Source organism: Cryptomeria japonica, chromosome 2, assembly GCF_030272615.1.
Source record: "Cryptomeria japonica chromosome 2, Sugi_1.0, whole genome shotgun sequence".
In the NCBI taxonomy this organism is placed as follows: domain Eukaryota; kingdom Viridiplantae; phylum Streptophyta; class Pinopsida; order Cupressales; family Cupressaceae; genus Cryptomeria; species Cryptomeria japonica.
The window spans coordinates 92,782,779-92,808,536 of NC_081406.1; the positions used below are offsets into that span (position 1 = coordinate 92,782,779).

At 35.6% G+C, this 25,758-nt stretch overlaps 1 protein-coding gene across 1 annotated transcript; it reads left to right on the plus strand.

Annotated features, from left to right (window-relative positions):
- Positions 1-478: 478 nt before the first annotated feature.
- On the plus strand, positions 479-23,539 carry LOC131078879 (pectinesterase-like). The gene is made up of 2 exons (XM_058016705.2): positions 479-1,574; positions 22,845-23,539. Exons 1-2 carry the CDS (start codon positions 479-481, stop codon positions 23,537-23,539), a joined length of 1,791 nt encoding a protein of 596 aa, XP_057872688.2.
- The last annotated feature ends 2,219 nt before the right edge of the window (positions 23,540-25,758 follow it).

Genomic DNA, 25,758 nt, shown 5'->3' on the forward strand with positions numbered 1-25,758 from the left:
TTATTGATACCAATAAAGTTGCACAATTGATCTAATTATAACTTTTTTCAAACTATTAGATATACCAATGAGTGACTATTGACTCACTAGATATGTTTTTTAATAGACTTTTAATTATCGAAATCCAATCAATAATAATTAAAACATGCAAAAAAAAAAAAAACTAAAAAAAAAACAAAAAAAAAACTGATACTCTTCCCTAATTCTAAACACATAGATTACCCAAAGACATATACAGCTATTAAGCGACGTGTAAAAGACTGAACAACGAAAAGATAAATACTTGTTCTCTCTCTCCACCACCCACTGTAGTAACTTTCATACGGTTAAGCAAGGAGGCAAAATTTGTATATAAACCCACGTTTCTCCACTGGATATCCCCAAGCCTGGTAGCTCAGTTAGGCTAAGTTCAGAGAAATTATATTTTGATTTTTTTCGTTTCAATTGAGGGTTCTGAGCGTAATAGGCTATTACTACAATGGGCTGGAAGAATATAAGCCATGGCGAGCTCAATGATAGATCAGAGCAACACACCAGGCGCAAGGGTACTAAAAGAATTCTTGCCATCCCATTGGCTTCTGCATTGATAATCGGTGCCGTTATCTTCCTCGCAGTTGGAGTTCAAGGGCATGATAACGAGAGAGCCAAAGATGTACGAACGAATCGTTTGGGATGGGGGAAATCGACGTCAAATGCAGTGAAAGATGCATGCAGCAGCACGCTTCATCCAAAATTGTGCGCCTCAAGTCTCTTAAGTTTTGGTGGCTTATACAGTGAAGCCGGTCCCATGGAGATCGTGAATGCCGCTGTGAGTGTGGGCATATTGGCGGTGGAGAAGGCCAAGGAGCAGGCTCGCAGCCTTTCTCGCCCCGGCCTCGACTTGAGGCAACGCGGGGCTCTCCACGACTGTATGGAGATGTTCGATAACACGCTGGACCAGCTCAACGACACGCTGTCCGATCTGCATAACACGTCATTCTGGTCTATGCCAAAGCACGCCGCTGACCTGGAGACACGTCTGAGTGCGGCCATTACAAACCAGTACACTTGTCTCGAGGGCTTCCACCTCTGCAAAGGAGATTTCAAACAAGACCTGAATGGCCAGCTGCGGTACGTGTCGAATTTGGTGAGCAATTCTCTTGCCATGGTGTGTAATATTTCTGACAAAGCAAATCAAGGCCTGGGCAATGCAGATTCCCTTTCCAATCGGCGGCGCCGTCTTTTGTCAAAAGATTTCATTGCATCTGACGACGAAGGTTTCCCGTCGTGGATGTCGGCGGAAGATCGACGGCTTTTACGGCCTCCTGCCGGTAGTATAAAGGTTAACGCCGTTGTTGCCATGGACGGGAGTGGTGATCATAGAAGCATTTCGGCGGCGGTGGCGGCAGCTCCTGATCAGAAGAGCAAAACGAGGCATGTTATCCACATAAAAGCAGGGGTGTATGAGGAGAACATAGAGATACAGAAAAGCAAGCATAATATCATGTTCATTGGAGACGGCAAAGATCAGACTGTCATTACCGGCAGTCGAAACGTTCACGATGGCTCCACAACATTTGATTCTGCAACAGTTGGTGAGTCCTTTTTCCTTTGTTAACGCCAAAATTTTATATCCCATTGAACATGACTGTTTACAAATTAGTAATGGTATATTGTATCGCTAAGAAGTCTAACCAGCTGAAGCAGCTTACACATCTACAAATTTTAGAGTAGATTGTTCTTAATTATGTATTTCTCTTCTACGTCATACATTCATAGTCTTTCTTTTTGCTTTCATATAACAACATATAGATGTATTTAAAAAGTGTATTAATTTAACATCGATCAAAATTAGGGATCTTCATTATTCTTAATACAGCATTAAATATGTCTTTATACATATATAGAAATTGTATTATTTTAATATTTTTCAAAATTTGGAATTTATAATTATAAATCTTTATATGTGTCTAATATAACATTATATGTGTCTAAATTACATGAATTTTTAGATCACTCAACATTAAACAGTTTACTTACTATAAATTGTTCTATGAAAAATAAACATAAATATTTTTTTCGATTTTCTATGTTATATTCTTAATTTTATTAATAATTTTATATCATAGTAGATGAGTCAATGAGATTTTATTTTTCAATAAGTGTCTACTTTATCATTTATAAAAATAATATTACACATATTCACAAACAAAATAATGGGTGTATAAAAGTATACCCTTAGAGTCCATATGAGACCAACATTTGAATAATAAACATAATAAACAAGTCATTAAGTGGCAACAATAGTAGCAAGGGGAGAGGAGGTGCATTCTGGTCACTCAGTTTACCCCATACATCAACAAGGTTTGAAGTACTCATGGAGGGTCCCAACCTTTGTCATACCTATCTTTATCTTTTTCTTCTTAGGCCAGTGAAATTACAAGAATCAAATTTAAAAAATTGTTAGAACCAAACTAGCTAGAAGCTCCACGAGAAAGACACCTAGAAGTTACCCTATGTAAGGTGGAGAGGCAAAGCACCGATGAATATGTGTCCAACCCATTATCCATGATCTCATTTGGTAGCTAAAAGAGAGGCCTACAAATGAGTAGAATGGTTGTGATGAGTTGAAAGGCCTAGGTAAGAAACCTTGAGAGGAGCCATTCTATTATTTTTAATAGTAGAGGACAAAAATATTAATTTTTAAAAATTTATCTTGTGAATATTAAATATTTTATTCTATTTATTATTTTTTAATTTAATATCTATAAATTTCAGTATTTGTTTCTTATTTATTCCAATAAATACTTTTAAAATATTTGATGTATAATATAAATCAAATTTATTCTAAATAAATAAAACTAGATTTACACACATATTATTAATTATTTTAAATATTCTACTAAATATTTATTTTTATTTTTCACAACTTTTACACACAAACAATTAAACTGAATATTTATTCACACTATTATACATATTTACAAATTTAATATTTAAAACTATATAAAGAAAATGTAAAATTGTTTCAATATATTTTAAAATAACTTATGCTATAATATAAATATTGATCATTTTAAATAAAATTTTTACATTTAATAAAAAAAAAGTGTGAGCTTCTTACTATCAAAAAATTTCAATAACATATGTTTATTTTATATTGTGCATTAAGTTCTTGGGGAGTTAATAAATTAATATAATGTGTAGGGTATTCACTTTTATCTTTTCAATTTATATTTGCATTTGTATATATATTATTATAATTTAAGTATTTTAACATTATATATATATATATGATTAGTATTTTTACCTTATTCAATAAGAAATTTTTTTATATCTATAATTGACTTACGACTTATTTTTATTATTAGTTCATACATCAAATCTTTAGTACAAAAACTCTATATAATCTATAAGAAATATCACATCCTATAGAAAATCTTGATTTTAAGAAAATTACACATCTCAATCACTAATCTCTTGCCACGTCAATCAAAACAAATATACTTGACAAAAAAAAAAATTATTTTAATTTACATATTGATGGAAATCATAATGGAAGGATTTTAGATACACTTACCGATTCTTCTATGTAGTGTCATGTTATTACAAAAGTAGTTTAATAATCAATTTCATAAAATTTAGTTGAATTGTACTAAAATTGTATTTCCTTGATGTTGTCATTATTTCTTTTTTCAATTATATTAGATGTGCCTAAAATTATTAGTCCTTTTATTATATAAGATTATATGACATATAAAAAAACAAATTCATTTTAAATAGTAGTTATTTACAGTTGATTTTATACAAGTATAGATATCTTAAACACATTAATTAAAAAAATGTAGAGAAATGTTAGTATTTATTTACTTAAAAGTTATTTTATTTTTCTTTGAACATGCTTGAAACAATATAATATTATGTGGCATAAAAAAAGACAAGTTCATCCTATATAAAAAAATTATTTTAAATATCAGCAAACATACATGATTATAACTAGTTCCAACCAACTAGTGCATAGTTCGTAGCAACAAAAGACATAGACGAGGGGATACAACCCCAATAGGTATTCGTTTAATAGTTACATATAAAAAATTATCATAATAGGATTCATAAACAACATAATCTCATCTGCAACTATAACCATCTACCCAAGGAAGGACTCATAGTCATCCTTAATCCATGTTGTCCTACCTAACTGTCCCTCCATCCAGATTTGCCTTTGTCTACAAAATGGTGGGATAGGTATGGCTCCTTCAACTTTTGGGATGGCCACTATGATAGGGGTTGTTGCTACAGCTGTCTTCCTTTTGGCTTCCCATTTCACCATGAAGTTTGTGAGCCTAGTTTTGAAGACCTTCCTTTCTTCAGACATCCTTTTCAAGGAATAGCCATGCAAAATCTCTTTGGTATACATTCTTGCTTGCCCGTCTCCATCCATTTTCTAAAACTTCCTTGTGGAGATCCTCATTACCACTGTGACCTGCCAAGAAATTTTAGACAAAATGAGTCTCTTGAGAGACTCGGTAAGGGTTCTTGCAATACCATTAAAGAAATCGTTATTTTTAAACTTCCAAATTGACCATAATATAGCTGAGGAGAGCACAAACCAAAAACATTGCTACTTTTTGATAGCCCTACCACATAGCCAATGACACATTCCCAACTCATAGTATTACCATTGATCGAGATACCGACCATGTTCCATAATTTCTTAGCAAATAAACAACCAAAAAATATAGGATTCACAGTTTTGGGGACTCTGCAGCATGAGCACATAGGAGGGTCACTAACAGACAAGTATATGGGCAATCTGTGAAGCAAGAAACACCAATCAAAGTACTTTTTTTGGGGTTCCATCGGTTTGGGCCATAGGTATCCAAGCATTTTGGCCCATTTTGAGTGGTCCAAATTTAGGTTCCACTTGTAGTTAATGTGGTTCAAGATATCTTCCTTATCAACCAACTGAGTATAGATGTCTTTAGCTTTCATATTATCCAGGGGGGTGCAATTGCAGCACTTGAACTATGTATATCTTTCATCACTGTCATACATTCTGGGTAGGGAAAGAGCAACACATGCATCTCTCAACATAGCATAAGTTATCCATTGGGAAGGGGGGATTCCAAATTTGTATCTTAGGTCGGGCCAGGGTACAAGGTTTCCATTGGTGAGGATATCTTTGAAGAATTTGATACCCTTACTTTCCGAACTCTTGGCCAAGCAGCCTTGATTGAGTGCAAGGGGTTTTCCTTTCGTATACAAGTTCCACCATATAGATCTACTTCCATAGATCTCTTAGTTTTTATTGATGATACCATTGTTTGTATTGAACTGTCTTACTCCTTCTCATGCTTTCCATATAGCATTGAACACCATAGAGCCCGCAGGTTGGATAGAAAAGTGCCCTGCTACCAGGTCATCTAGTGGCAAAGATTTCCAAGCCTTACCTTGTTTTGGAACTGAACGAGCAATGTTGTTTCTAATTAGTACCTTCCAAGGTTCATTCCCATTGAGTGCTCTGAATATCCCTTTGGAAGATAGTGCCAATTCCTGTAACCTCAAATGTTTCAGGCCCAATCCCCCTTTGGCTTTTCTCATGACACACCACTCTCATCTGACCACATAAATTGCCTGATCTATTTTTGAATATGGTTCCATTGATAGTTAATAAAAATCCAGGAAGAAGCATAGTATATATTATAGGCTGAAAGGATTTTCTGACATACTTGCACCCTTCCAGCTAGGGAGAGGAAATGCCTATTCCACTTACACAATTTGCCATCAAATTTCTCTCTAATCCATAGCCACATTTCTCTAAGATTAGGACTGATTGAGAAGGGTATGCCTAAGTACTTCACCTGGTGGTTTGCCCCCCACCAAGAAATAGAAAATTTGTCAAACCAGGGAGGACCCTGAGTGTCCCACCCAAGCATTGTTGATTTGTACAGAGAGATCTTTCTCCCCGATGCTTCACATAATAATTTTATCTTTTCAATTTAGTTGACAAAATTGATTTCAACACACTCTACAATAATAGTAGTGTCATCTGTGAATTGCACATTGGATAACTCCTCACTATCCGACAAGGATAGGCCCTTAACCCTAGGAGACAACCTGTCATATCTCTTAATTGAAGGATGGACTTATTGAGATATGAAAGGTTGTCTCCTAGGGTTAAGGACCTATCCTTGTCAGATAGTGAGGAGATATCTCTTAATTAACCTAATGAAAATTAATTTAAAAAATCTTAATTAAATTAATTGGAAATAATAGGATTAAAAATAAACTTGTTTTAATTGGAAAGCATAATTAATTTGAGATAATACATGTGTATTTGCAAATTTCAAACTCGATCAACTTGCTTCTTGTGTAATTGCATTTTTCTCCTATATAATTAAGTCCATTTATAATAGATAAGACCTATTAAGTCATAAAATTAATAAGACCTATTATGTCATAATTTCTAGGTTCTAAATTATATATATTGAATATTTAATCTACATGTACAAGTAATTTCATGTTCAATAGGTCCTTTAATATCACATAATATATCTGTCTTAAGGGGAGTTAAGTATATTAATTGTGAAATGTTTTTTCATACGTGGTCATATTGATTTTAATAATAAGGCCTAAATTAGGACTATTACATTGATTATAGGTCTTAAATGTGACATAAATTTATAAGGTCTATTAAACATGTTGAATAATTTAGATGAACTATTTATATGACTTCACATACATTCAAAAACATTTCAGATTAGGAGTCTATTATGCAATAATAGGTCTTAAATATACACAGATGTGACAAATTATAGTCCACCTACATTATGGTCCATAACAAATTAATATGAGGTCACCTATATCGTATGCATGCATCATTTAAATATTTGTACTTTTAATTTTCAAAATTGGAATTTCTAATTTATCAAAATTCTATTTTATGTGTTAAATTAGTGCCCAAAATTAGAGATTGAACTTTAATCGTAACCTGAGAACAAATTGAACTTTAAACCTAAACAGGTAATTTAATTAGAGTTATAACAATAAGGTCCTAAAAGTAATTAAATTTAATAAACCAAATTGAACGGGCTAATTTTAACATGTTACAAAGCTTTAAGCCAAATTCACCCCTATTCTTAAACCTAATTGAATAATCTTTGATTAATTCAAGAACCTTACACAAACTCTTAAATTATGTTCAGAACGGGCTTGAGAAGAAGGGAGTTCTGAGGCGAGAGTTGAGGCAAACGAACCTATTGAAAAACACAATATAGTTGATGAACATAGGGAGGAGATTGTCCAAGTTGAACCAATGGAGACCTTTGAAGGAGAGGGGTCAAGCTCCTTACCTCCTACCACTGATATGGATGAGCATATTGTGGATCTAGCTAAATAGGTGAAGAGAAATATTTCTTATAAAAATTTAGATCATTTACTTGAAATGGATGTGGATGAGTTGAAACGTCTTAGTGAAGAACCTAGACATACTAAAAGGAGGTCAATGAATAAAAGTGGAAAAGAAATAATGTCTCATTTCAACAATCTTGATACTACACTAGAAAAAGCTCAATTGTTATCAATTGTACTTACTCATAAAGACTTAATAGATCCAATGAAATTGTTGGGTATAGATACAACAAGTCAAAAGAGGAAAACTTCTCAGCTACAAAAATCTATTGTTGATAATGTTAAGAAAGGTTTGGTGAACATTGGTAAAAAATCTCGAAAACTAGATAAGACCATTTCAAGAAGAGTGATGTTGACATCTTTAGTAAATGAAAGATTGTCTCAAAAATGACAAATCTCTTCACTGTCATCTGAGTTTGGTTTTAGTAGAAGGACAATATCTAAATATGTTAAAAGGAGAAAAATTTTGGATGATACTACCTCAGAAGGGAATTGGGCAATTATGTGTAGAGCTCCTCGTTTGGATAGAATTGAAGATGTTGTTAGGAACTTTGTGACAAGTTTTTGGAATGATAATACTCATCCTTCATCAAATAGTAGAGATGTTATCAAGCAAAGGATTGGTCCTGATCGTTATGTTCTCATGTAAAACATTGGATAGACACAACAAAGCATGAATTGTATGTATTGTTTACTAAAACAAACCCTCATATAAAGATTGGACAAACCATGTTTGAACAGTTAAGGCCATATTATGTGAAATTAAACAGAGTTTTCGAAACTTGTTGTTGTCGTTATCACATTGAATTTGACTTGTACTATTAGGTGTTTCGAAAGATTAGAGAAGATAGTGATGGTTTTGAAAATGCTCCTCCTAAACGAACAAGTCAATTCATAGCATCCATCTTATGTGATAAATCAAATGATAATGCAACCGATCAAATAAATTGCATAAGAGGAATTTGTGGAACATGCGGGGACTTGGCTAAATTGCCTTTGAGAGATGAAGATACTGACATGAGGAAGATGGTAAATTGCAAGAGTTACAAGTACAAAAAATTTGAAACAAAATTTGGAAAGGAATCTACAAGGCTGGATTATGTAGAAGAGGAAATACCTATTGGAACATTTATGGAAAATTTTTGTAAGTTGATAAAACCATACATATGCCATGGTTTTTTTGCCAAGTGGCAAGCAGAACAATTTAATAGATTAAGAGACACTTTCCCACTTGGAACTATTCTATCTGTAGTTGACTTCGCAGAGAATTACTCTTTTGCACATCAAAAAGAGATTCAATCAGAGTATTACTTTTCAAAGCAAATCACTATTTTGGTGCATGTGTGTTATTGACACGCATAGATGAATTTGGATGGTGTTGATAGTACATTTGAAAACTGTGTCATTAAGAAAGAGTACCGCTTCTATATTAGTGATGATAAGGAGCATGACACACTTTTTGTACAACATTGCTTTAAGAAGTTTTTTGAATATTTGAAAGATAGAGGCATAACAATAGTTAGATAGAGGCATAACAATAGTTAAACATTTTGTTTGGTCTGATGGATGTGCGGCACAATTAAAATCTTCAAGGCCATTTTATGCACTATGTAGATATCATCGAAATGACAAAATACCACATGTTTGGAGTTTTTTTGAGAGTGGTCATGGAAAGGGTGAACATGATGGTGCAGGAGCTTGTATCAAACATGCTCTAAGAAAGCATCAAATAAAGTACACAGGAGAACGTTTAGAAGATGCACATGACGTTGTTGAATGGTGTAAGAAACACTTTGAGCAACCTAATTATCCTGGGGAATCATCATCGAGAACATACAGACCCATTCCATATAGAGTGTTTTGGGAGATAACCGATACGTGTTCTCTTTTAGTATTTTATTTAATTTTATTTAATTTTTTAAAAAATGTTCCTAGTTCAAATGTTTCAATTTAACAACTTGATCTCCATGTACATTCTTGTACACATGTACATTTTGCAGATGTGGATAGAAAATCAATGCATGGATGCAAGAGCATGGAGAGGACAAGATCTTTGCTTTGTGTCATGAGTACAGATAATCGCCCATGGATGTTATATACTAGGGATTATTCATGTTTTTGTTCTGAATGCATTTTCGAAAACTATGTTGATTGCAAGAACCAAGAGCCTGGATATGTTAGTGAATGGAAAATGGTGCCACTAGATGTTTCTAACACATACAAGGATTCAAATGAGGATGAAAACTTTGAAGACATTTCTTTGATTTCTGGTGATTACGATCATATTTTAGGATTGATTAAAAAAGGTACATACATGACGTACACGTAAATATTTCCTTAAAAATGACATATAACTTAGAATTTATTCAACTTGTGTCAAATTGCAGGAGATGTTTTTGCAGTCATAGCAGAAGATGGAAATATAGAAGGTGTTAGTTATTATTTATTGCGTTGCACAGAAGAGAGAAAGAAGTTATCCAAATCTGAGATGAGTGATGGAATGTCATTTCCCATAGGTTTGAGTTCTGATTTGAATATGTACATGTACAAACCGCTTATGTACAAATTTTTAATTTCTTATATACATGTACATGTAGGATCAGTTGTAGTGCAAGGGACATATTTCAAACAAGTTAAAATTGTTCAACATGGGATTCATTTCACTGAATACCAAATTGACAACAAGGTATATCAGTATAGTCACTTGGTCATTGTTGTTGGCCTAATTCTTCAAACAGTTCCACGTCGAGGGCGGTCTCAAAAGTGGAGACTAGATAGTGAAGATCATGACAAAATATTAAGTGTTATTGAAGAGCGTTCTGAACCACTTGATGTGGTATGAACTATATATATATATATATATATAGCAATCCAAAGCACACATGTGGTTCAGCCCACATGAATTGAATTAATACTGAAGATAAATTCTAGATCTTTTAACTTGTTTTGAAACTAAAGGATAATTATTTTTTAAGTTTAAATACATTATAGATCAAATTAGGATGTATTCAAAGTTAATTCAAGTACATGTACATGTTTAAATGCATGTTCAATTTGTATGTATAAGGTACTATATCTAATTCTAAATGCATCTAATTTGTAAGGACCACTAGTTTAAATAATTTAATTAAAAAATGCATATTTAAATTAGAATATAATATGTAATGTATTTGTAAAATTGATATAATATGGAATTAGGACATTTGTAATTACCTGACATGTACATGTTGTCAACTATTTAACTACAGTATACATACCTAGAAGCTCACATACCATGTGACCTATTTAGTGTACATGACCTATTAAGTTTAGTTTGTTCATTTCATACATACTCTTTTGTTTGAACATGTTCTTTTAAATTTTAATGCATATCTACTTGTATTTCTAACATGTGCACGTGATATATATATAATCTAGTCCAGTCCATTGAACATAAAGTCTGTATATATAATCTAACATGTGTATGTACATGTGCACATGGAATATATAATCTAACACATGTACATGTGCATGAAATATATATATAATCTCTAGTCTAAACTTCATATTGATACTTGATGCAGTGGAAATATATATAATCCTATCAAACACAACAGAGATATAAAGTATTTAATCTAGTCTAAACTTCATTGTACATGCATGTGAAATATACAATCTAATCAAACATGTATTGAAATCTAATCTAATCAAACATGTATAAATATAATATAATCAAACATGTATAAATCTATATAATTTCCGATCAAACACAACGGAGATATAAAGTATAATCTAGTCTAAACTTCATTGTACATGTATGTGAAATATATAATCTAATCAAACATGTATTTAAATCTAATCTAATCAAACATGTACATAAATCTAATATAATCAAACATGTATAAATCTATATAATCCGATCAAACACAAAGGAGATATAAAGTATAATCTAGTCTAAACTTCAAATTTGTACATGCATGTGAAATATACAATCTAATCAAACATGTATTTAAATCTAATCTAATCAAACATGTATAAATATAATATAATCAAACATGTATAAATAGATAATCTAATCAAATGTATGTATAAATCTAATATAATCAAACATGTATAATCTAATCAAACACAAACCAGGTATAAAGTATAATCTAGAGTCTAAACTCCATGTACGTGCATGAATATATATAATATGAAAGTCTATAAAAAGATAAATGTAAATGAGCTATAAAGTCTGGAGCAAATCAACAGGGATCATCATGTCGGCTACAAAATGAGCGACCATCTGAGTGGGAGTCCTGCAAAAGTAGAATTTATTTAAATATTAAATATAATATATCTATCTCTCTAGACGTGCATGTACATCAAATCCAAGTAGAGTTAAATAAAAATTTAAATATAAATTGTAACGTGCATGTATACATACATGTACATATATGTACCAAAAACCATAACTAACCTATACACTACTAGCATCTAAAGAATCTCTCCTACGAAGATGCTCAGAGCTCAAGGAAGGAGTGACATGAGCTAACTGTGAATTTAAGGATTAGTCCACGATCAATTTAAAGGATCTACAAATTAAAACTTAGAACTCTATATTATTTATTAAACATGATCTATATATATATATAGATTTATCCTACAAATTTGCAACATGTATACATATCTTCTAAAAATTTAAACGTACATGTACATGTATATACCTGTGTATCACCTGGAGTAGGTTGTATAGTCTAATCCTGTCCCATGATCATATCAACAACATCAGTCGTGCCTACATATCTCTCTCTAGTTGTACGTATCACTGAGGAGTGCAAGGGGCTAACTAGATGAGTGGGCATCGTGGATGAAGTGTTTGACTATAGTAGCATGTCCATAAATCTAGTATGGCTCAAATCTCTTAGCTGATCCTCGAATGAGTCCAAACCCTCATCTGTGATATGAACCTGATCAGCGCGTATATCCTCAAATGAATCCAAGCAGCCCTCATCTGTGATATGGACCTAATCAGCTCGTAGCTCCTCCTCTGCAGCAATAGAGTGATCTGTAGGTGGGTCAGTGCCTGGAGCATGCGTAGAGTGATGAGAATGTTATGACTGTCTCGAGGTATGCATCGATGCCATTGTAGCCTGACCATCTCTAGGAATCTCCTCTCTAACATCAGCCAATGGTATCCCAAGTTGAGATGAAATAAAACTATAAGCATGTAGTAGGTCCTTGGCTAAATACTGTGACATCTGTACATGTCTACTACCTCCGATTATAGCTACTACCTCATCTAGGGAGGGGATGCTAGCAGAAATATACCGATCATCTGAACCTGAAGCCCCCCCATGACTAGAAGATGCATGATCTATGGATGATCGCGAGCGTGGTCGAGTCATCATATATCTGCTCACCCTGTCAGAAGATATGGTGGCTGCTACTGATGCAATCTGTCCAATCCTATCAATTGCTTCTCTCTGAGAAGCAATCACAATGTGATCTGCTATGGGTGCCATGGCTGGGACTACTGCAAGAAATCTCTGGCCAACAAGGTTCCTATGTCTAGGCAGAGCTCTATCATGCCTACGATATGCATCTCTATCAGCAATCCTGCCCCTCCCCTATCCATAATATCCTGGAATATCAAGGTAGTTTGGCTTCATCTAACAATGAACCTCAGCAAATACCTGTTGTGCAAAGTATAATGGTATCTGGTCGTTATTAGGATAACGACCATGGGTAGCTAAGAAGCGTGGGTAAATCAGTGATGCAACTTGTGGGTCGATACATCTGGTAACTTGATATCCCCTCACCTTACTCTTCTCCTAATATTGTGGAAAGCATCTCTCCTTGATGGTCTCCTTTGAGACCACCCCCACCACATCAGCAAAAGAATGCGAACCCCTCACCTCTCTCCTCAACTGTCTATATATATCTGCTATAACCTTAGGTGAGAATGAGGTATGAGAAACTAAGCGGTCTCTCAATGTTCGCAAACTATCAAAAATGGACATGCATGTACTCTTATACACGCCATCAGTATGAGGGTCATCTAATATGGCCCTCAACCTATGCAACTCCCGATCATTATACTGAAAAATAGTAGCAATGTCAGGCAAGGGGGGATCCTATTGTGGAGGATCAACATCATCAATGTGTGGCTTCTGATGTGGAGCTTGTGCAGGTGGATCCTGATCAGGAGCCTGCACAGGTGGATCCTGATTAGGAGCCTGCGAAGATATATCCTAGGATGCCATCTATCTAGGTACATGTCATAAAGTTAAATAAATACGTAAGCAGAGACAGAGAGAGAGAGAGAGAGAGATTATACATATATAAATCTTCATGAGAGAGAGAGAGAGATTATACATATATTTCAGATCTAGAGATAACATATATTTCAGAGAGATAGAGAAATCTAACACGTGTATATTTAAATCTTTGACATACATAAAAAATTCAAGAACATGATATATAACATTTGGGCCTGGATATGATTATATTTGGGCCCATATGATTATAAAATTATTAAATCTACAATATGTGATCTTAACGGGAATGTCATACGACCCCTTAAGACACTATGTGATGGACTAAGGGGTATGTCGTTCACACTAGGATTTTATAAGGGGTCATATGCGGTTCTAAGGGGTCATGCATATGTTAGGACACTATATGATCCTAAGGGGAATGCCATATGTATAGTAGGATGTTATAAGGGGTTATAAGGGGTCATTTGATCCTAAGGGGTCATATGTGACCTACTAAGGGGTCACGCATTTGTGTCAATGCATGCATGACCCCTTAGGACCAAATATGACCCCTTAAGACACTATGCACGATGAACTAAGGGGTATGTCGTTCACACTAGGATTTTATAAGGGGTCATATGCAATTCTAAGGGGTCATGCATATGTTAGGACACTATATGATCCTAAGGGGAATGTCATATGTACACTAGGATGTTATAAGCGGTTATAAGGGGTCATTTGATCCTAAGGGGTCATATGTGACCTACTAAGGGGTCACGCATGTGTGTCAATGCATGCATGACCCCTTAGGACCAAATACAACCCCTTAATACACTATGTGATGAACTAAGGGGTATGTCGTTCACACTAGGATTTTATAAGGTGTCATATGTGGTTCTAATACGACCCCTTAGTAGGTCACATATGACCCCTTAGGACACATAGGAAATGTCATATTATGTACAGTAGGATGTTATAAGGGGTCATATGTGACCTACTAAGGGGTCACACATGTGTCAATGCATGCGTGACCCCTTAGGACCACATACGACCCCTTAAGACACTATGTGATGGACTAAGGGGTATGACGTTCACACTAGGATTTTATAAGGGGTCATATGCGGTTCTAAGGGGTCATGCATATGTTAGGACACTATATGATCCTAAGGGGAATGTCATATGTACAATAGGATGTTATAAGGGGTCATATGACCCCTTAGGACAAATAGGAAATGTCATATGTATAGTAGGATGTTATAAGGGGTCATATGTGACCTACTAAGGGGTCACGCATGTGTCAATGCATGTGTAACCCCAGGTTAGGACCACATACGACCCCTTAAGACACTATGTGATGAACTAAGGGGTATGTCATTCACACTAGGATTTTATAAGGGGTCATATGCGGTTCTAATGGGTTAGGAGGTCACATATAACCCCTTAGGACACTATATGATCCTAATGGGTTCATCATATATACAGTAGGATGTTATAAGGGGTCGTATGTGACCTACTAAGGGGTCACACATGTGTTATAACACATGCGTAACCCCTCAGGACCACATATGACCCCTTAGGACACATAGGAAATGTCATATGTACAGTAGGATGTTATAAGGGGTCATATGTGACCTACTAAGGGGTCACACATGTGTCAATGCATGCGTGACCCCTTAGGACCACATACGACCCCTTAAGACACTATGTGATGAACTAAGGGGTATGTCATTCACACTAGGATTTTATAAGGGGTCATATGCAGTTCTAATGGGTCATGCATGTGTTATAACACATGCGTGACCCCTCAGGACCACATATGACCCCTTAGGACACTATATGATCCTAAGGGGAATGTCATATTATGTACAGTAGGATGTTATAAGGGGTCATATGTGACCTACTAAGGGGTCACGTATGTGTCAATGCATGCGTGACCCCTTAGGACCACATACGGCCCCTTAAGACACTATGTGATGGACCAAGGGGTATGACGTTCACACTAGGATTTTATAAGGGGTCATGCATATGTTAGGACACTATATGATCCTAAGGGGAATGTCATATGTATAGTAGGATGTTATAAGGGGTCATATGACCCCTTAGGACACATAGGAAATGTCATATGTACAGTAGGATGTTATAAGGGGTCATATGTGACCTACTTAGGGGTCACGCATGTGTCAATGCAGCGTGACCCCAGGTTAGGACTACATACAACCCCTTAAGACACTATGTGATGAACTATGGGGTATGTCATTCACACTAGGATTTTATAAGGGGTCATATGCAGTTCTAAGGGGTCACGCATGTGTTATAACACATGTGTGACCCCTTAGGACCATGTATGACCTCTTAGGACACTATGTGATCCTAAAGGGAATGTCATATGTACACTAGTATGTTATATGTGATCCTCTATGACCTCCTAAGGGAATGTATAGTGTCATCAGGGCATATGTGGTCTTAAGGGGTCATGTTGTGCATGTAATAGGATGTGAAAATGGGTCACATTGTCGAGGATTTATTTTGTCTAATTTGTTTAAAATTGTTATCTAAATTTTCTAATGTTTATTTAAATTAAAATTTATTAATTTTTGTAAAGTTTAATTTATTATATTTACGTTTGCAACATTTTTCTAATTTTCTTTTTTTTCTAATGTTTTTCTAAGTTCTGATTTACTAGGTCTTAGTTTTCTATGTTTTTCATAACAATTTTTTAAAATGTTGAAAAAAATATACATATATACAATTATGTAATTTTAAAAACAAATTGACACATTTCAGTCAAAACATTAAATTATCAAACATTTTTCTAAAATAATGAAAAACAATAAATTATCAAACATTTTTCTAAAATGTTGAAAAACAATAACTATATACAATTATTTAATTAAAAAAATAAATTAACAAACAAATTATTTATTAATTTAATAAAAAAAGACAATATTAAACCAAACAAAGGGTTATTTTGTGCACCTGATATAATAAAGGTCGAAAACTGAAATATGAAAGGCGCTAGCTACTGCAGACAAAGCTCGGTGACGTGATGCTGACAACTAGTTCGATCCAACCCCCACCAGACAGAAAAAGACAACTTTGATAATGACGTTTTAACTGTCACTTTTGTTTTTTATAAATGTTTTAAAAAAACCCTAATCAAAAATGGTTCGAGCGAATGGGGGGTTCGAGCGAACCCCCTAAAATATTAATATTTTAGGGGGTTCGCTCAAACCCAAACGTCGCTGGTGGTTCGAGAAAATGCAGGTCCGCAAATCGGTTTGCTCAAACTCCCAGGGGTAATTCGAGCGAACACCCATATTTCGCTCGAACACCTTAAAAATTGAAGTTCCCACTTTCGCCAAATTCCTTCATTGGCAAAAGTGGGAACCAGCTTTGTGAATTCACCCAATTAGGTTCTCTAATATATATCTCCCTTTAACAAACCCATTTTGAGTGTGGTTGATGACCTTAGGGAGAATGTCCTCAAGCCTTCTAGAAAGGATTTTGGCTAGAATCTTGTAGGATACATTAAGAAGAGTTATGGGTCTTCAGTGTTTTAGAAGGGTTTTATCTCCATCCTTAGGGAGTAGTTTGATGAGGTCGGTATTGATCTCCACCCCCAAAGATCCAGTAGAGATAGCTTCTTTGTAAACATCCAGCAAGAGTTTTCCTATCCATTTTGAGTTGGTCTTGTAGAATTCCATAGTGAGCCTGTCTGGACCAAGGGCTTTGTCATTATTGAGAGATGAAATGGCTTTCAATACTTCCTCAAGAGAGATCTCTTTTTCTAATTTGCTGCAATCTTCCTTGTTGGCCTTGTTAGGAATGATTGACTTAATCTTCTTCCTAAATTCTTCCTTTTGAAATTCATTATCCTCTGAATAGAATATAGGGTGGAGTAGAATTCTTAAAAAGCATTGAGGATGTCAGGGGTGGTTGATATTGTATGTCCATCAACCCATATGTCTCCAATACTTTCTTTAGATTCATTGCTTTTAAGCATCTGAAAGAAAAATCTTGACCCTTTGTCTCCTTGTTCAACCCAATTGATTCTAGCTCTAGTCTTGATACCCCAAATCTTATTATGCTACAGTTTCCTTAGGGTATCCCTGGCTTGGCAAGCTTTCTCAACAAGATTTTTATTATCAAGTTCATTCTAGCACTGGCCTTCTACCACCAGTAGCATATCATGAAGTTCAAATTCTAGTTTCCTACCATCCTTGGAATTTTTCCTCCCAATAGTTTGGAGTTTTCTCTAGCTTCTAACATTTTGATTCCATCTATCAATATCATATTGTAGCCTTGTAATATGCTCATTGAATAGTTTAATGATCAGGACTATCTGATTCATAGATTCACAGATTCATCTAGTAGAAGGTTAGGGTTAAGGATTAATCTATCTTTATCTCTAACCCTCTCTCTATCAACATTTCCTATGAAGATCAATGCATGAATAGGGTGGTGTTCTGATACGGAATATGGTACTACCCTCACACCAACCCCTAAGTTATTATTAATGAATTGAAAGGTATCCTTATGAGCATATAATCTATCAAGTCTTGAATAGATTCTCTTGTTCCCTTTCTAATAATTGCACAAAGAGAACCATATATCTTTACACTCTTTATTCTTATCAGCCATGGGGTCTACCAAATTTAACCTATTGATCATCTTGATCCAGTAAAATATTTCATCACCCTTCCATTCAAATTTGTTTTCTCCTCTCTTACCTGAGGGTCTTTCAACCATATTAAAGTCTCCCCCCATAATCCAAGGGATTTCCTCTAGCTAAGATAACAACTTCCACAACTCAATTCTATCCTTTACATCATTAGGGGCATAGACTAAACCAATTCCATATTTAGACCCCTTGATCTTAAGCACCACCCATACAAATCTATTGCAAGGGGACCACACCCATTTTGTTATTGCACTCTTCCATCTACGACTAAGTAGGATGGTTTCTCCCCCCTTACCTTTTTGGTGCCTAGTAGAAAAGTGTTCAACATCCTTCCATATGCATTTAAGATTGATATCAAGTGTGAATTGGACAACCTTGATCTCTTGAATCATTACCACATTAGTGTTGTTGGAAATTTTGAGAAACCACCTTGCTACATATTTCCTATTCGGGGACTCCAAGCCCTTGACATTCCAAGATACACAGTTCAAACTCACCATAGGAGATTAAGAAGAGGTGTGCATGGGGGTCCTGAAGGTTCTGTAGCACTTAGGAAAGTGCTTAGGGTCACTTAATTTAATAGGTTGAGAAGAAATTGAAGCATTTTGTCTGCCTCTCTTTCTTTTGAACTCAAATATTTGCTCGGCTCCTAGGTCTTGGAAACAACTTTATTTTTTGATTCTTTCTTCTTTTTTGTTTTCTTAATAATAGCATTCTGAAGTCTATATACTAACATAGCCTTTGCCATAAGATCCTGGTCGAGAGAGTTGGTGTAAGGGACAATAGCCCAAGAGGTCCTATTGTCAAACTTAGGTTCATACCCCATTTGTTCATCCTCCAATGGGGGCTTACATTTGGTACTATCCTCACAACCTTCCAAACCTACCCCAGGATCAAGAGTAATATTCCCATTAGGACACACCTATGGATGTCTTGTGAGGGTACCACTAAGGAGGGAATTATCTACATCTCCTGATGAGGAGCAGCTAGGGGGATCAATAGTGCTCTGAGAGTCATAAAACTGGGTAGAGTTATCCACCCCCTCCTTGGCATCCTTGTATTGAACAGTTACTAGATTGGGGGAATGGTTACCAAGGGACTTGGCCATAGGTTTGGCAGGAATGACCACGAGGTTCAAATTATTAATTTGGTCCTGAATCCTCTTTTTAGTGTCATTCCTCTTTTTGAACTTTTCCATCACAATCTGTTGTGCATTCAACTTGTTGGAGGAAGGTTTAAAACAATTGAGATTCATCCTATAAGAACACACATTGGTTCCATCCAGAGAGGGGGGGAAGGGGGCTTAAGAGAAGCTCTAACAGCCGCAACAAGAGAGTCTAGCTTAGCAGGGGAGACATCAGGATTGACAACAGAGGAGGGTTTCTCCTTTGGCATAATAGGTTGCTCTCCCTTAGATGAGGGGTTGAGAGAAGCAAGGGGGTTGGAGGGGGAAAGAAATCAAGGGTTTTCGCAGGGTCTCTATAATTGGAAACAGGCTTGTCAGCTTGAGAAAGGTTGGATGACTAAGAGGCAGAGTGGAGGGTCTTACCCTTAGAGGAAGGGTTTTTAGAGTATTTCAGCAGAGGGCAATTCCTCCAGATATGTCCTTCTTTCTTGCACAAGAAACATGCATTGATTCCTCCTACGAATTCAATCTGGCATGAGAATTTATCATCCTCGAGTTCAAAGTGAATTTTAGTCGGGATCTCCACCTCAGGCTTGATGGATATTAGGAGTCTAGAATTCATGTGAGAGAGGAGAGTGGATGTATTTTCCATCCTTAGAACATAACCAATGGAAGCCAGAGCATGAGGAAGCCAATTCCATAGTATGGGTAGGATATTCTTCACCGTGACGCATCTAGCGCATGATAATGAAATTATTTCATTATGGTTGGCCTTTGATGACCATACTATGGCTCCGAAACAACCATTGCCTACATTCCAGTATTCCTTTTTAATAACTTCTTTCTCATTTTTGGAATCTTTGAAAAAATTAATGTACAAACCCTTCTGAATCATCTGATAGAAACTGAATTCAAACCTTAATATGTTAACCCAAACTTTTTGCAACCAATCATTCATAAAATTCCTAAAAGGGGTCTTACTATTATCTAGGACCACAAAAAAAGACAGTCATGTCTCTTAACCTAGTGCTCTCGTTCAGTAATACTGCATTCATTTCAGAGTTTGGCATAACAGTAAGAATGGTATGAGAAGAATCCTTACCTCCTCCTCTGCTCCCATTCTGTGGTCCATTAGGAGATGATTGAATTGCAAGGAAGAGCGCACCACTAGGGGGAGAAGTCGAACAGACGAGCGCCTATTTGAAACTCTGGTCTTCTCCTTCAGTAGCGTTTGAAGAAGGGCATGGCTCGCAAGATGACTTAACGCCATCTCCCATCCATTACTCTCCCACGCTCGAAGGGATTGGGAGTAAATGAGTGAGTACAGGGTAGAAAAGGATGTCGTCACGTGGGCTTCAGCTCGTGCGAGTTCGGCCCTAGTTGCAGACCCAACTTTTCTAGTCCAGATATCTTATATAAATTAGTTATTTACAACTGATTTTATACAAGTATAAATATCTTAAATACATTTTATTCTATGAATTTAAGAGATTTTATTTTGATTTGGATTATTTTATTTATTACATTACTTTTTTTTAATCTTTATTGGAAGAGTTATTTTAACTTTGGTTTTGGATAAGTCACCATTTATTTATTTCATTTATAGTTTCACTTGTAGGTATCAATATATTAAATTTTTTGAGGTATTTATATTAAAATAATAATAATAATTTTTTTATTATATAAAAATTAATTATTTTATAATATATATAGTTATTTTATTGGTGTCAAAGCTATATATATATATAAAAGAGTCAAAATTACATGCCATGAAAATATTGTTTTAAAGTTATCTATGTAAACTTGGTCTTCAAATTTTAAGATGTCAATTTTTAAAAATGTATAATATAAATTAGATGTAAATTTAATTATAATTCTATATATTTTTAGCAATTTATATGAAATCTTCTTTTTAATAGAATATAAAGTACCAAAGTTTTATTATGTTTTATGATGAATATATCTAAATACATTCCACCAAATCAAGACCCTAACAATTGATATATATATATATTTTAAATCCAAAATTATAACATAATCAAATGTAGAAATAAAACATATAAATATTTAAACAAAGTAAGAAATCAAATAAAAGTGAAACTAAAGAATTATTATAATAATGATTGGTGAAATTTTTAAAATGAAATTAAGAGTTAGATAGAGAAGTAGGTGTATGTCAAGCATGTAATGACATAGTATGATGATTAATTTGTAGTATTGTGGTTTTTGTCATCAAGATTCAAACCTCTCTTGAAGTGTTATTATTTAGTATGCATGATGATGAGTTCTCCCATCTATAGGTCTATGCAAAAACTATTAAATCTCACTATAATTGACCGAATTATGGATTCGGATGACAACACCTGGGTGAGAACCCGCGGTATTGTAAATTCTGTTACATGAAGAGGAGAGCTTAGATTTTGAAGCAAGCCAAAAAGTATTGTATTCAATTCGAAAATCCAACATATAGTAGTCCAAGGGATTCCAAGGGTCACCAGCAACTCCTTGAGAATCGAAAAACCAACAATCATATCAGGGCTATTTACATAATAAAATCTAAAACTATGTAATTTTTCAAAAAAATATATAAAATTTGTCTTAAATTTAACTAGGCATAACTTTTTGCATAAGACTCGAAATTACGAGCTGCTTAACTCGTTGGAAAGGTCTCCAAGAGTTGTAGGTGAAAACCTGAAATGCCACTTTCAAGGGCTAAAAATGCCCTGAAGGCCTTCAAAAATGCCATTTACTAATGTCTAGAAAAACTAAAAAAATCTGAAAATATTTTTTCAACTATTTCAAATTTTCTTATGATCAATAATAACTTTACAAATTCAGAAATAATGACTATATCATATTAAAGCATCAAAAGTCATAAACTTTATCGTTTTGACTTCAAAAAAGCTTTAACTTGTTCAAGTAGCTCATCTCAAATCATAGATCACACATATAAATGAATCCTATTGAAAAAGATTAATTTTACATGATTCATCTGAAATCACAAGAATAAACTGACTTTTTACAAATGAGTCACTTAACAAATCAAAACTCAATGTATATATTTAAACTTAATTTTAGTAAATACAGCTCAAATTATTTTAATTTTACGACGAATGATAGGATTATATCACTATTGTGATATGTTGTGCTCAACTCTCGCATATATGTTCAATCCAAAATATGGTGCTTCTGTCTCGAATGACGGCTTTTTCATGGAAATTTAGACACCCTTTATTTATACCCGCATCAAATTCATTACTATCTACATCATAATGTTAAATAGACATTTCTTAAATTCTAAGATATATTTTCGTTCTCTCTCTTAATCTAACAGTGAACTTTGCATCTTACCCTATAATATTGATTGGGTAAACACTAGAGCAATCATATGAAGGAAACTGAATCCTACAATTTGGAATGAATATCGCAGCTGTGACGGGCAAGCAATTCATCGCCCGCGACATGACCTTCCAGAACACGGCAGGACCAGCCAAACACCAGGCGGTGGCCCTTCGCGTGGGATCAGATCTCTCGGCATTCTACAGGTGTAGCATTAAGGGCTATGAAGACACCCTTTACGTCCACTCCCTTCGCCAATTCTACCGCGATTGTGACATCTATGGCACTGTTGATTTCATCTTTGGAAACGCCGCAGTGGTTCTTCAGAACTGTAATCTTGTGGCGCGTAAGCCCTTACCAAAACAAAAAATAATGTACGCCGCTCAAGGCAGACAGGACCCCAATCAGAACACCGGTATCTCCATACACAACTGCAGGCTCACAGCAGACTCTAACTTAGCTGCCGTGAAAAGCTCGTTCCCGGCTTATCTGGGAAGGCCATGGAGGGAATATTCTCGTACTGTAATAATGCAGTCTTATCTCGACGATTTGATTCAGCCCGCTGGTTGGTATGAATGGGCTGGAAACTTTGCATTGGACACGCTCTATTATGGAGAATACTTGAATATGGGCCCGCGTGCTCCTACTGCAAATAGAGTAAAGTGGCGGGGCTACCATGTCATCAAGACATCATGGGAAGCAAGCCAGTTTACTGTGGGTCAATTCATACAAGGAAATTCGTGGCTGCCATCTACGGGTGTTCAGTATTCTTCAGGTCTTATATAATTAACTGCAACGTAAGCAAGGGTGTAATAAGTCTTTGCTTTTATCTGCTTGGCTACTTTTCTAGCATATTCAGAGATTTATGTTTGAACCTATTTCATGTATCCTGTAATTGTTTTGCTTGTTTTATTTGGTCCTTTATGGACAGTTTAATTTGGGTCTTGAGAAGAGATGGATGACCAGTCTCCACTGATTAATAATATTCTTTGAAGTGTTGAAAAGTATATCTGTTCATGTTTCCTTGGATGAGCGCCTCAGCACCCCTTTCAGTGTAAGTATGCGCAGAAAGAATCTGTGACCGAGTGCAAGTTAATTTTTACGTCGAATTTTGCCCTAAATGTGGTGGCACGGTGAGGTTAATGCTAGTCTTACATTAAGCAACATATTAAATTTAGAGAATGTCAGTAAGTTTAGAAGTCAAAGCTTGCATAAAAATATCAATTTATAATTGAAAAGTTAAAATCTTAAAAAGTAGAAGATATTTTCTACAGCAATTTAAATTATGATTTTGTTATGAATCAGTGAGGTCACACATCATCTCTCATATAAACATTCAGTAAAGACATTTCAATGGGGGACGTAAACATTCAACAATAGCTACAACTATTATAATTTTTAGATATTATAAATAGTTAATAATTACTATCTTTTTATCATTTTTTAATCAATTTGATTATTTTTAATATTCAACTATTATTATTATTTTTGAATAAAAGGGGTAAAAACTTAATTGAAACTTAAACACAAAAATTACAAAGAGAGCCAGAGCCCTGAGGCCCCAGAAAAGAACTACCAAACCAGTCCCACCTCATCCAGCTTCATAACCATCGATGTCCTCAGTAAAAATCTTCTGCAAGTCTTGAGCGTAATCCCCGGAGAGATGCTCCCAACCTTCAACTTTCCAATCACTACCATGTTCTGAGGCCCACTTGGCCAAACAATCAGTAGCTCTATTCCATTCTCGAGGGATGTGGATAAAAGACACCTGCTCCACTAAAGAACTAATATGGAGAATCTGCTGAACAATCCCTACCAACTACCACTGGATCCCACTCACCTTCTACTCATTCAACAAGTTAACAACAATTTGTGAATATTATTCACAAATCACCTTCCTTCGGCCCAACTCCCAAGCCCGCTCTAGGGCATAGAGAATCACATATCCCTACATAAAATTATTAGACTTCCTCCCTTTATGCACCGAAAAGAGGAAAACTACCTCCCCCCTACGATTCCTACCAACACCACCAACTCCAGCAGGGTCTGGGTTACCCCTAGATGAGCCATCAGTGTTAATCTTGATAATCCCATCCTGAGGGGGTATCCACCTTCCCACCCTTTGCACCTTCTTCATAGCTCATCTACCTCTCCTGACATAAGTTGAGGCAGGAGACAACTACTGCAGGCCAAACTTACTCACAATATCTGCCTCATCTCTACTTAGCGGAAAATTCACCTCACATTTAGCTTCCACTGTCTCCCGGATCATAGCAATGATCCTATTCCAAACTTGTTGAACAAACAATCTAACCTCACAAAAAATCCTCATGTTTCTCTCGAGACAGATCTGCCACGGAATGAAGATGGGCCCAATATACCATATAGTCTGGAGGAAGGAGGACAAGATAGGAGGCCTGCCCAAACTACTCCAGAACTCAACTAGAGAATCCACGTGGACACAAGGATGCTTCCACACCCCCCACCAATAATGCCAAATAAGCATAGAGACGGTGCATCTAAAGAACAGGTGCGAGGAATCTTCCTCCCCATTACCACACAAAACACAAATAAAAGGCCCCAAGAATCCCCGCTTGTGGATATTGTCCCAGGTTAGACATCTATTCAAAGCCAAAGTGCAAACAAAGCAGTTACACTTCAGCCAAGAAACATTATTCCACACCTGTTTCCACCAGCTCACCTCTCCTCCTTCAAGTCTTCAGTTTAACAATTCTCGGTATCCACTAGCCACAGTAAAAATGCCCTTAGGATTTCGAGACCAAGCAAGCCCATCCCTTCCCTTGAGGGAACTACAGTGTCTACTCACTAAAATGTCATGCAACTCAGCACACTCTTCCTCCATCCTAGCAACCGACCACTCATTAGGAGCCTTCCACCGCTCCAAATCCAGCTGACCACACCTATAAACAGCCTTAAAATCACTCACCCTTGACCACCCCACCTCCAAAAACCTCCAGCACAGATTCCCAAGGTGAGGAAACTAA

Excerpts from the sequence above, each read along its gene's own strand:
- LOC131078879 (XM_058016705.2), top strand. The coding sequence starts at position 479 with ATGGGCTGGAAGAATATAAGCCATGGCGAGCTCAATGATAGATCAGAG. Across the intron at positions 1,575-22,844 it reads ATTTGATTCTGCAACAGTTG|CTGTGACGGGCAAGCAATTC; the intron begins GTGAGTCCTTTT and ends TGAATATCGCAG.